This window comes from Echeneis naucrates, chromosome 21, assembly GCF_900963305.1.
Source record: "Echeneis naucrates chromosome 21, fEcheNa1.1, whole genome shotgun sequence".
NCBI classification, from domain to species: Eukaryota; Metazoa; Chordata; class Actinopteri; order Carangiformes; family Echeneidae; genus Echeneis; species Echeneis naucrates.
Window position 1 is genome coordinate 10,614,722 of NC_042531.1, and position 13,287 is coordinate 10,628,008.

A 13,287-nucleotide genomic window follows, 5' to 3' on the forward strand; every position below is an offset into this window, starting at 1 on the left:
TCGCACTTTGCTCTTAAGGATTTTGCTCTGTCATTAGCCCTCTAGCGTCTACGTTTGCTGCAGGAACAAATCACCCTAATGGTGACCTACCTTCAGGCTATCAGTCTGCTCTTCCTGCTGGTCAACCTGCATATTTCTCTGTAACCCACACCTTTCCTTTCAGCTCTTCCGGCCACTTTACTGCTCTCATACGCCGGATTTAAGTACAGGCATCTCATGTCTTGTGCATAGCGCATGAACACAAACCTAAGAGCCAACCCCTCCTCCCATCCAAACACACAACACTTACCATAGCAGACAATCAGACCTATTTCTCAGCATTAATTACCATTTTAATTAGCGGGGCTCTGAGAATAAATAATCTGACAGCATATGGCTAAGGGTGCAAAATCATAATCCTATCACAGTGTTATTTATTCCCTCCCAGTTCCAAGGGCTGTTTCAACATGCCGGCCTAATTACTATTACTGGGGGTGGGGACTGGAAGGCAAGCACAGAAAAACAATAACAATGCTAATGTTGGGGGGTGATGCAAGGTTAGGCCCACACCCGATTCTGGATGCATGCGTTCTCAGTTGGAGCCAGCCTTTAAAAACACTCCAGAGAAAACAAAGAGGGATAAGGGAAATGAAAAAAAATCAAGTTATGTGTCCTCTTTCCTTCTCTCATTCCTAATGAGGGTTTTCCTTAATGAATGAGGGAGAAATTTGAATCGAAACATCTGCTGTAGCAAGGGCCCATTCAAATGAGAGATGAAAAGCCAGGCGTTGTTGGGATGTGATGGGGAGGCGAGAGGGAGGAGTATTGAAACAGAGGCGAATGGCTCTCTTAAATAACATCATTATTTATTGCATGTGTCTATAAAGAATCAATACAATCTAAAGCAATGAACTAAGTTTAAATTATCATCTCTTAGTAGCATCACAATATGCAAGATATGAATTATTTACAATGAAAGACACAGCAAGATAAGCCAGAGCCCCATTTCATAACCTTTTAGATGCTGAATAAAAACTTGAAACATTATCCAAATGCAAAACACTGCTCAAAACAAACAAACAAAAAAACCCTTTCCATTTCAAATTTGAAGAAAAAAAATTTACAAACAGCAAAAAATCTGATTTAAGGTTTAACAAACATTATTAACAGTATTTATACATTTGGTACATCTTTGTAAACTAATTTTCAAAAGTGTAAATATTGCATATATGCCATTTGTGTTGTACCTTAGTAACAAGAATTAATTATGTCAAGTAATAATGATTTCTCTTTAAAATCTTTTTCAGAATTACAGCATTAGAAAATGTCCTCATAGTGGCATAAATTTCACAAGACTATTCCATGACAGTTAAAAAAAAAAAAAAGAAATCAAAGCCGAACCATACTGGTTAGCGTATAACTTAATTAGTGCTTTTGTTGTATCAGAAAGTCCACTCAAACACATACTATGTACAGTACAAACAGAAGAAGTTATTTAACTTAACATCTCTCAAAGGTTTTGCAGCGTTTGCTTAGATGTAATTCTCTGTAACGTTGCAGTATTTACAGTATATAGGCAAAGGTTAAGTACCAGTGAATTCAGATAAATAATAAGATACTTCCCCTGGTTTGTCTCTTTTATTCGGCTTGTATCCGTTATGGTTGCCATTCAGTACCTCTGCATGTTTAGAATTATTGTTGTGGTTGTTGTTGTTGTTGTTGTTGTTGGGTTGTGCGTGCTCCCCGGCTCGGAGCACAGCTTGGTACTACATTCAGCGTGTCTTGTGTTACAATCTAGAAAGCTTGTAAGTGCAAGACCATGCAGTGGAGGCCGTGATTTCAAGCTATCGAGTGGCTCGTTGGACAGCCAGTCAGCATGCGTCCTGCGTTCGCCACACTGCTCGGCCCTGGCCGGTGTGGTGCGGCAGAAACAGACTCCACGACGAGGCATCAGGTGAGAAAATGATACTGGGCTGTCCAGTTACTCTGTATAAATTACTTCAAACATTCGTGTTCTCATCCCTCGTCTCAGCAGGCCACAGCTTCCTGCGGGCTGTGTGGGTTCGTTCTGCATTGGTTGGATGTGTGACACCTGCATGCACATGAGCATGCACTGCAATGTCAAGTATTTTCATATAGTGTGTATGAATCCTCTGACTCAGACATATTAATAAATATATTACTCTGTATTTTTTAATACATATTTTTGTCATACATGTAGGTGGGGTGAGAAGAAACTTAATCTCAGAGAGGCTGCCTCTCCTTCAGCACTGATGCACATTCAGTCTCTAGAGCGATCGTTTAAATCTTTGATATACTGTGTGTTGATAGGTCCAAACTAAAACGATCCATCAGAAAGGGGGCTGATGGTTAGAGTAAGGCTTTGGATTGGTGATTCTTAAAAAAAACATTCACCTCTGAAAATAAATATTTTATATCTATTTCATTTGTGTGAATTTGTACCAACCTGGTTTTTGCTGAGGTAGGGTTTTTTTTTTTTTTTGTAAGCACGTTAACTTTTTTTTTTATATGTTCATAAATGCCACCTCTTTTTGCAGTACAATCTGTATAAAAATCTACACACACATCTCTTTTACTGCATACATACATGATAAATAAATAAATACATGTAATCAGTATGCAGGTAAGGGTTTTAGTTTTTTTTTGTTTTTTTTTGCGTGTATGTGCGTGCACACTTGCTCTCCAGGATTGGCTCACAAGTTTTTAGGTGAGAGTTTCTGACAGCACTTTGGCTGAAGCCAAATGAAAAGCCAGTTGAAAGTGAATGAATGGTAAGAGCGACACTCAACATAACGACATAATATACTGTGGAATAATTTTGCAGGCCTACGTACAGAGTTAAATAGATAAATAGTTACCTATCTATAATTAGAATTAAGAGTCCATTTAAGTTCTTGTTATTTTTCTTTTTTCAAGGAATCTAGTACTACAGCAGCAATGGTGCCTGAATGTTTTGGTGCAGAGAAAAGCGGAGGGAAGATTCGGGGCAAGGGTCAAGTCCTTGTTTCCATGGTGATGGCTGTCCCTGTGACCTTTAAAGGCAGTGAAGGGGTCAAAGGACATTGGCTGCAGCGCATGGTCCAACTGTCGCTGTGGTGACCTCATCACTTGACTGCAGTGAAATCCAACGGTCACAGGCAGAGGAGGGAGATGTGTGCAGAGGGTGTGTGGGAACTCATCAGACTTCATTCTGAAAGAGGAAGAGGAAAAGAAAAACACAAGCAAGTTTAGAAATGTCATTCAACAGTGAGACAGTCGGTCAATACTCAATTCAGAAATTTAATTGAAGGGTATCTACGCACATTTTATAATTAGTTAAACTGGACAAAGGAACCGAATAGAAGAAAAGGTCAAACATATACCCTCGTTCTGTTACCAAGTAAGGAGTAAATTCTCCTGCAGCTGCCTGGTGTATATGTGAGTGTATCCCTCAGCTGGTAGACACTGAAGTGGCAAGTGCTTTCACAGCAAGGAAAAACAGAATGGCATTTAGCACCGTGCAACCGACACAGGGCAGCCACCGAGAACAGCAAAGGGGACTAACATCACTCCCACACACCAAAACACACACTGGTATTCTTGACTGCATACCCACTGAAGTCAAATCAACAAAGACTTACTCCCACACATACACCAGAGCTGTGTATTTCTATGTACTACAAACTGAGAGTTCTCAGGGTGTCACCTTTCTCCCAGTGGAAAGCCACAATGACTCTTGCCCCCGTGTACTTGTTTGTGAGGTTTCATTTGCATGCAGAGCTATCAAATGGGAGCGGAAGTCTTGGTTGAGACACACATGCGCGCGCGCGCGCGCACACACACACGCGCACACACACACACACGGCTGCATTTCTTCCCTCATTCGCTGTCTCCCTCTTCTCCAGTCGTGAACAAGAGCTGTTTTCACAAAGCTGGCTGTAATCGTCATTCTCTAAAACAAACCTTTCATTCAGAGGCCCCCCCTCCACACACACACACACACACACACACACACACACACACGTCTGTTCTCCCTTTGCCCTGTACATACTTCTCAAAATGAAGCATGTTACATCAAAAAATGAAAAAAAAAAAGAGGCTGAGGCATTTCTACAGGTGCTCATAGATGCAAAAACACTAAGCCGCAGAGTTTTTGTCAAAGTCAAATAAGCCATTTCCCTCCAGTGGCCACCTGGGCCAGCTGCACTCTGCCTCTTCATTGCCATGGATGCTGAAGTCTGAAAAAAAAAATAGAATCACTGGGTTGGGAAGTGGTGGAAAAACCACACTAACAGATTCAACCTGACTGAGAGGAACGGGAATGCAGTGAGGTCATGGGACCGATGGTCCATAGCAGTCTGAATGTGTGTGTTTTTCTGGAGGGGCTGGGCCAGTCAGTGGCCTGTAGAGACAGACACTTGGGTGAGAATGACTGAGATCTACCGGGAAGGATGGCTGAATCACTGACAGCTCAGATTAGAAACCAGGTGTACATGTGAATGTAAACAATCTGCAAGATTATGACTGTTCAACGTGCAATGGTGCAATATGGTGTGTAGGACCTCCCCAGACCCCCACCCCCACAGGCACATCTCATGCACATGCTGATCGGAGAAAAGTGTGGGTGGGCGGGGAGATTTTTGGTAGGGTCTGTGAGGAGGTATTGGTGGGGGTGGGGTGGGGGTGCTGGCATTGAGAGAAAGGGACAGGTCCAGCAGGAAAATGAACCCAATGGCTCCTACCCCTCCTCCCCAACCCACCCGTCCCAAAGACCCACGTACGTGCCCCGTCCTAACCCTAACACACACACACACACACACACACACACACACACACACACTGTTCATTATTTATTTAGTTCTCACAGGCTAAATTTAGCCCTGCTCCATTCACGGCTAGGACACACACGCAGGCATGCATTAGCAGCCTCCTCTCTGGTGCTTCACAGGCAGTGTAAACAACGGCCCATGTCTGTTGATGCATCGCCTGCTTGAGTAATTCCATGTTGTTGCAGAGCGAAGTTATTGGTCTCGTAGAGGAACTGCTCCAGTTGTATTTTTGAACTGCAACAGCTAAAAAAAAAAAAAAAAAAAAAGAAAGAAAAAAGGAAGGGTATCCCCAACTGTTTTTGTGTGTGTGTGTGTGTGTGCGCGCGTGTGTTTTGTTTGGTTATATGCAGACTGGAAAACCGAGCTTCTGCAAACAGTAAAGCTGATGTTAAGGAGCAGGTTTCCTCCTCCTACAGATAGGGAGAGATCAGCGGGCTCAGATATGCTCTGTTTACATTCCTGCCCTGGTGGCTCCTCCCTGATCTACAGCAGCACTCCACCAAACAAACATTGTCCGACTCTTCACCTCTGATCTCCCACACCTCGTCTGAACAACAACAGCCACCACCAACATCCATAACCCTGTTATCCTGCTCACTCATTATCACATATCACTATATTAGATAAAATAGGCAATATATCCCCTAATTTACCAGTGAATTTAAATTGTGTCTTACTCAACAATTGCTGTCATCAAAAATTATTTTTGTCAATATTGACAAACCTAAAAATGATTTTCTTCAGTCTGTAGCTAACAGATCTATGGCATTTATCATGTCACATGTAAAGAAGCTCTCCCTGTAGAAAAACAAGCTACTCAGTAATGTCTAATCCTGAAGTGAATGTAATCCGTCTTACCTCCAGGCTAAATTGAGGATATGGGAGGTTAACTTTGTTTTTAGCTAGTGCTGGAACACCCCGCCCTACTTTGTTCACAAAGTTGTGTATCACACAGCCAGGAGTGCTGTAAACTGGATGTAATCTAGTAACCAAGCTAGGCTGTTTGCAGAGTTAAGTGTTCTTGGAAATGAACAGGCTCTTCCACTGCAAAATCAGTAAATAATGTAATAAATTAGTAATGTGGGCTTTCTAGAGAAAAATACCATACTGATGATACTGATGTGCACAATCACACTGTGCACATCGGTTACATCAGACCTGCAAGACAAGATTGTGTGTGCAGCTGAATGGTCATATTTTAGTGGATACTTCCTGATTTTCAGATATTGTACTTTCCCAAGGGATCACGAACACACCATAACAAGACATTTCTAGGACTCCAAGTAATCATATAGTTTGGCATTTTTGCCTATAATATGACTCAAAGCATAAATCAATTGTCAGTATAGCTGCTGAATAATCAATTCATCATCACAGCTCATTTCAAATTATTGTTCAAAGCATCTGGCCCATCTCTTATTGTGCTTATGACCTAAATCAAGCACCAATGGGCGCGAGAGACTTGTTTGTTACTCAAATCAGACATGATTATTTAATTGTTTAGTTCGACATCAGACAAACCTATATGACCTAAGGTGTAAAAAGCCAATTGGAGGCAGTTTACTGAGGTCAGCTAACAGCAGGACGGGAATGAGGCTTGAATGCACCGGTGTGATGGAGGACTGTGTGTGTCTGTGTGTGGGGTATTGGGTTGAGGTGTGGGAGTTGAATCACATGATTTCTGAAAAACAGAAACCAATTAATGTCGAGAAGAAGAGGAAAACTGGGAGAGAAGGCTGGGGGGAGGACATTGCTTCTTGAAACTGCTTTGCCACACCCCCACCTTCTCCCTGTTGTGGCAGATGGTGGCCAGTCATTAGCGTATTGTCACTCTCCTCTGAAGGGCCAGATAACTAGTGAGCACTGCTTGGTAGGGCAGGTGCAAAACCCCTGACCCCCCTCCACCATCTGCTGATGCCTGTGTATATGTACGCAAGCAGGAGACATTGACACACAACGTGGAAATGGGTGTGTATGTTTGGGTTGTTGTTATAGTGGTAGTGGTGGTGGGGGGCAGACTTAACCCCCCCAATGGAGAGTGCGAGTCAGTTTTCTCCTTTCTTTTTTTACTCCCAACCCCGGCAGGATCTTTAGCCAGAGAGATAACCAAGGAAAGAAGTGGAATAGAAGATTATGGGTCTTAATGGAGAGAAGAGAAGTGGTGGTACATATGTGCTCTGAAAGGAAAACTAAAGAAAGGGAGACAAAAAGTTTTTAAAAATAGCACGCAGACTCCCTTTTTTTCAAGCAATACACACTCAGAGGTGTGTGGATTTCTGGAAATGCCTTGATGGCTGCATCTCTCTCTAAGCCTATCCCTGTCACTCTCTCTCCCACACAACCAGTTCAAAGGTCAAGAAACTGACATTGTAGGCAGGGCCAGAAAGCGTGCACTGAAAGCTAAACAGGCCCCCCTTCCTCTGCCCTGCTGCTTCCCCTCTCCCCCCTGCATGTAATGTCAGGGCCAAAACCCAAACAACAACAGCAAAACCTTACCACCTAACAGACTGAACCACTTTCCACTGTTCCACATGAAAAGCCCTCATAAACACACTGCTAGGATGTGCTTATGGATTTGCATTTCAAGCTGGGAAGCAGCAACTCTCCTTCTCCACCTTGACCTCATCCCGTAATGCCAAATGAGGGCAGGTAATTTATTTTCCTAATGTACCCGGTTCATGCTGATGTAGTGCTGGGTATACAAACTGTGGCCCATTCACTGATAAGAAGAGAATGTGGTAAAACTTGACACCTTGTAGTAAACAGATGTGCCCTTCTCTGTTTCTAACATACACAACATAGCCTTTTGTATTTGAGTGGTGGTTCACTGTTATGTCCAGAAAATTGTTAGGTAGGACTTATATAACCTTGATACAACAGCAGAGATCAACGTTTATTGGAACAACACTGAGCTGCATCTCTGTTTCTTTTCTTTCTTTCTTTCTTTCCAACTCCTCCGCTCACCCTCCCTTCAGTCAAAAGCTCAATTGTCTATTTTGTTGGACTGGAAAATGAAACAAGTTGTCCATCCATCCCTCACCATTGTTCTCTCACCTCTCTTTTTCCTCCTCCCTTGCTTTTGTAGCCTTGGACCGCCATCTCCACTAAGGGTCAAAACTCAATATTTGGATCCTGAGACATAGAAGTATCAAAACAGAATGAACTGATGATAACTAAGAAAAATGGAAGCACACGTCAGTTCTTGCACCTGGGTTTTATGTCATGCGAGCTCATGCAAAACATTAGTGAACATCAGCTCCTGTGTAAAACAGTTTCATAGGCATGTTTTTTTATCAAGTTACTCGCAGTGAAAAAAAGAAAATCCTCCCATCCCCCCTGCGAGTCCATCCTACCAGGTTAGAAAAACAAGTGAGCATTCACCTCTCCCAGCAACCTTTGCACACTGCCCACATTCCAGTCCTGAAACCCAGTACCTGACAACTGATAAACAACTGACTCACTTGTTTTTCTGGGGAACCCAATGACTTCCACCAAGCTCCACACTGGCTGTGTTCACAGCATGAGAGCCAACAGAGACAAAGAGGGACAACTTGGTTGTGAAACCGCAAACGACAATTAAACTCTTGTATTTCACCATCAGGAACACTGACTCCTGACTCATGATGATCCTAACAGTGTGTTTTATTTTCAAACAATAGCAACTTCTGACATGCCCCTGCCAGGTCATCTATCCCAGTACATAATCCCTGCCATTTAGAGATGCGTGAAAAGTCGATGATGCAACAATGAATGGGGTGAAAGGTAACATTTATACTGTAACTCTTCTGTCCCATAAAGACAGCTCGTCACAAAGATTTCATGGCTCAGTCACACAGCCAGTCAGAATAAAATATGACCACAAGCCTTGATATAGTTTCCAAATTAACACCATTTCAAAATAAGATGGCTGTTCTATTTTAAATCTATTTTAAATGCAGTGAACCCTGAGTTATTGTTTCTGTCTAAAGAGATGTAAAAAGACATCGATATATGTCTCCTGCTTTGCATTTGTTTGCATTTTGTTCTCACTTCTTTCTTCCACTTCTAAACTCTTATTTTTTTGGGTGCTGGCTCTTGTTCCGGTGCTGCCGCTCTAACAGCTCTGCGCAGTTTCAAAACACCAAAACAGAAAGTCCCCCCCACCATTATCACACGGCTTTCATATTTGTCAGTGTGTCATGGGTGTGACAAGTAAGTGACTAATGCTATCTAAACATCACAGCCTACACCCAGAAGCTATGCTCAGAACAGCATTTCTTCCCAAAGCTTCTGTGGCCTGTGTTTGAAGAACAAAACCTGCTATTCCAACAGCGTGCAGTGTATCCAATATGTTGACATGGCTAATGAAAAAATGTTCACAAAAAATAAGCACAAGGTTCCCTCTAGCCTGAGTTCTGATAAGCAGAATTAAGAGCAAAAAAATAGCAGTCGGCGGGTTAAATTCTCAACCAGTTTTCCTTTCAGCATATTCTTTTACAGATAACCATCAACTGTCAACTTTGGCATGAAAATGTGGCGACGAGCAGCCTATCTATGCAGAGTAAACAGTGGCCCTGATGCCGATATCTGATGAACACTCCCTTCATGAATGAAAACCTACTGAATGAATGAGGCTGTGTGACTTGTATGAAACCACTCACCTTTCACAGCAGCAGCGGTCTCCTTAAAGCCCAGGCTGGCAAAGGGGCTGGTGTTGAAGCCATTCATGCCGCCTTTGCAGCCGCAGGCTGGCTGCAACCTCAGGAGTCCATCACAGCCCCCTAACCGGCATCCTCCAAAGTTCCCCTCCATCAGGTTTAAGGCAATGTAGTTAAGTCCGTTCTGATAACCAGCTGACGTCTCCCTACACATGGGGCTGTTGTTCCCGTAGTCCTTCTCGGATCCCTCGGAACTGCGAACAGTGCGGGATACGTTCTCAACAGAGGCAGAGCCGTGCCGTTTGGTGTCATGGGCAAAGGATGGACACACGGGTGTTACAGTGGTGGTGGAGGAAAATGTCTCAGAACTGTGCCGCCGACGCCCCTGGGGGTCAGCCCTGATCACTTTGGCACCCCTGTTTGGATCCACAAGGGTGACAGATAATGAAGCACCCCCCATGAGGAAAGAGTGCTCTGGGACATGGGGCACAGCATCCACAATGCTGCTTTCAAGGCTGAGTCTCTGGACACAGGCGGTGGGGCTAGTGGGGAGGGGCGCAACATCGGTGGTGCAGAGAGCAGGAAGAAGAGGCGCAGAAGGACTCAAAGTTATCTCAGCGTAGTCATCCTTAACTGAAGCAGGCAGACAAGTCAGGCTGACCTGCGGTTGGAGAGGAAACTCCTCTGCCACCCCCCTCTCTGTCTGCGCCACTATGCTTTTTTCCTCCTCTTCCTCCTCGCCTCCCTGAATGCTCTGCTGGGGACTCAAGGGACAAGCCAAGACTGCAGGTGTATGACTTAGGCACCCTGCAGGGGGGGAACCCCTAGCTCGGTCTGAGCCCAGGTGACCTGGGGAGCTGACATCAACATTGGCGTAGTCTGACAGTGGCAGGGATCCTTTCTTTCCACACATTAGACTGTCAGAGGACTCTGAGCTCTCTGACACTGTGGATACCTGTGGGTCGCAGGTAACGTTACCAAAGTCTATGTTGATGTACTCTCCGGGGCTGCGTGGCTCTGAGGGAGCGGGGTGTTCGTTCATACATGGTAACGTTCTGAGGGATTCGAGAGCCAGGCGGGTGGGCCGACATGCTCTATTCCTGTGTACCAGACCCCCGTCTGCCCGAGCCAGTCTAAGAGGAGATGGAGCAGAGGAGGTCCCTGGAGAGCTGCTGGCCACAGAGTTCCCTGGAGAGACAGGACAGTAGTTGGATTCCTCTTCTATCCGCTGTCTCTGTAAGCTCATCACCACATACTGGTCTGTGTCTGAGGACCCGTTGCGCTGCAATGGGCCTTTAAGAGAGCGTGGTAGAGAGCTATAAGAATAAGGCTGTCTGTGATGTTGTTGGGGGTGGGGATCTCCTCCCGGAGGACTGAGGATGTAGTCTGGGGGTGTGAGAGACACCAGAGGATCAACGGGAGACATATTCAGATACTCTCCATTGGTGAGCTTTCCATCAGTGCTCTCCCCTGACATCTTGGCTCCACACCACATGCGCATATAGCCACTTTCATCCAGGGAAACACTCCCGGGGGAGTCTGTGCGCAGGGCCTGCCCTGCAGAAGAGGGGTGCGAACGGGGGTTGATGATCTGCTTTGGGGCAGAAACACACATAGGGCTCATGGGCATGTAGAGGCCGTCCTTGGACCCCGGTGTCTGAGGCGTCACACCTGGCATCATGGGCATATAGCCACTGTCAGCTTGGACACTGTTAGATCCAATCTGGACATCCCTGTAATCCTCAGGATAGATCCCTTTGGGAGAGGCGGTGTGACACCTGCGAGAAGGCTGGCTCCCACTGGTGTAGGTGGCCCTCATTAGAGTATATTCATCCAAGGAGGCTGAAGATACTTGGGGAGGGGGCCTGTGCTGGCGGGGAGTGGTGAGGGAGTATGTGCGCTTTCTGTAAGCCTTGTCCAGCTCCGATAGCCGGCGGTAACTGTTCTGGTTCTGTCTCTCCATCACCATGTAGCCATCCAGCTCACTGCTGTCCCTGGAGGGGGGAGTGTCTGCTTTGAGGGACTCGGGGGTGTTGCTACGGAGGCTGAGCGGCAACCTGAGGTCCCGAGCATCTGCAGGACTGGAGCCATACTCCTCACATGATATAAATCCAGCGTCACTGGGTGAGCCTGAAAAAGAGGCACTGCAGCTGGAGGGGCGAGGAGCGCTGCTGTCTGGGCAGGAGGACAGGCTCACCAGGCTTGGGGCTGCCATGGGTGGGGAATGAGTCAGAGGCATGGACATGGACTTACTGTGCTGGAGGGAAGAGGCTTCAAATGTCCGACATGGGCGAGCTGTGATGGTGTGAGATCTGCTCAGCACCGTCCTGTGGACCCCCGGGCTCAGCGGGCTCCCGGTCACCGACATGGGGCGTGTCATGGTGCCATCGCCCTCGCTGGCCGTGCGTATTCGGCAGGAGGAAAACTTGCTCACAGGAGAGGTCGCGGCCATGCTGTCAGTGCGGGACCGCCGGGGAAGCCCGGTCTGGCTGGGGGGCAGATTGTTCAGGTGCCTCCGTGTGGGCACGGAGATCGGGTTGGTGCCGGAGGACTGGCTCTTGCTGCGCGGACGGAACTCCGACAGCTCCTTCATCGCCTTCATCGCCTCCAGGATGGTTTCGTGGATGTTCTGCGCCACCACGGAGTCGTCCGCCTGCATCCACAACTCCCCGGGACCCGTAGCTGCGGATCGACCCACCTCGATGAAGAAGAAGCTGTCGGAGTGGCCGCACCTCCGGATGTTCATCAGCTGGAGGATGACGGAGGCGACCTCCGAGTTCAACTTGACGAAGCTGATCGTCCGGCTGGAGAGGCAGAGCCTGTAGACCCCGGTCAGGTGCCTGCTTTGGCCCAGGCCTTTGGACTTCAGGTTAACCTGCCAGACCTCCTTGTAGACGGCGCTGACCGGCGTGATCACCCCGTAGCTCGCCTCGTCGAAGCCGACCAGCGAGGACGCGGAGTTGGACGCCGAGCCGTCGCACACTTTCCCCTCGGCCATCAGGTCCGTCAGGAGCCGGTACCAGCTCTCCTGCTCCGGCTCGTTCTCCGCCGCCACCGCGAAATACTCATCCTTGGTGTAAAGGGCGATGAGATACTTGTGCTTGGCGTCCGCTCTCTTGTTGATGTTGAGGCAGCAGTCGAGGGGGATCACTCTCTTAGCGGCCGACTTGTTTTTCCATTTCTTTTCGCTCTCGTAGTACTCCAGCCGAGCGGGGAAGCCTTCGCTCGGCTCCTTGAGCACGAAAAAGCGCTTGTGTCCGTGTTTCTGCTTCTTCAGATATCCGCATTTCTTCACCGCGCCGCTCGAGTTCGTGCCGCCGGGTGGTATCGACTGATCTCCGGCGTTTGGCGGACTCGCCATTCTCGCTTTCCTCCGCGATCACAGACACAATGCCGCTTCTTCTGCTCGAAGAAACGCCGCGCTTTTTTTTTTTTTCCTCTTCTTTTTTTTTAAGTTTTTATTTTACTCCTCTGTTTTATTTTTCCAGAGCCGACTGCGCGTCCGTCCGTCTTCTCCCACAGCTGAGCAATAAATAACACATGTCTCCTGGTGTCCGGACTGAGTTGGGGGGGGGGCAACATGTGACGGTCTACACATCAAGCTCTGGTTTAAAAAATAGAAGGGGAAGGAGAAAGGGGGGGAGAAAAAAATTACACACACACCGCTAGTGGGTGGTGCGCAGTCAGCTCATTGGGCCTATTGGTGGAAACGGGATGAATGCTCGGTTCAAAGGAGGGAGAGAGAGGGAAGGAAAAGGCCCTCCTACTATCACTCTGCCCTCTTCCGACTCATTTGAGCGTAGTCAGTTGGAGCTGTAGCTTTATTTATAGCAGCTCCGCTC

At 46.8% G+C, this 13,287-nt stretch overlaps 1 protein-coding gene across 1 annotated transcript; it reads right to left on the reverse strand.

Moving 5' to 3' along the window:
• Positions 1–824: 824 nt before the first annotated feature.
• irs2b (insulin receptor substrate 2b) lies at positions 825–13,014 on the reverse strand. The gene is made up of 2 exons (XM_029530643.1): positions 9,449–13,014; positions 825–3,190 (listed from the first exon to the last, which is right to left on the reverse strand). The coding sequence occupies exons 1-2, from the start codon at positions 12,804–12,806 to the stop codon at positions 3,186–3,188; spliced, it is 3,363 nt and encodes a 1,120-aa protein (XP_029386503.1). The 5' UTR covers positions 12,807–13,014; the 3' UTR covers positions 825–3,185.
• Positions 13,015–13,287: the final 273 nt, after the last annotated feature.

Bases quoted from the DNA above. Each gene is read 5' to 3' on its own strand.
- irs2b (XM_029530643.1), bottom strand. From the start codon at position 12,806: ATGGCGAGTCCGCCAAACGCCGGAGATCAGTCGATACCACCCGGCGGC.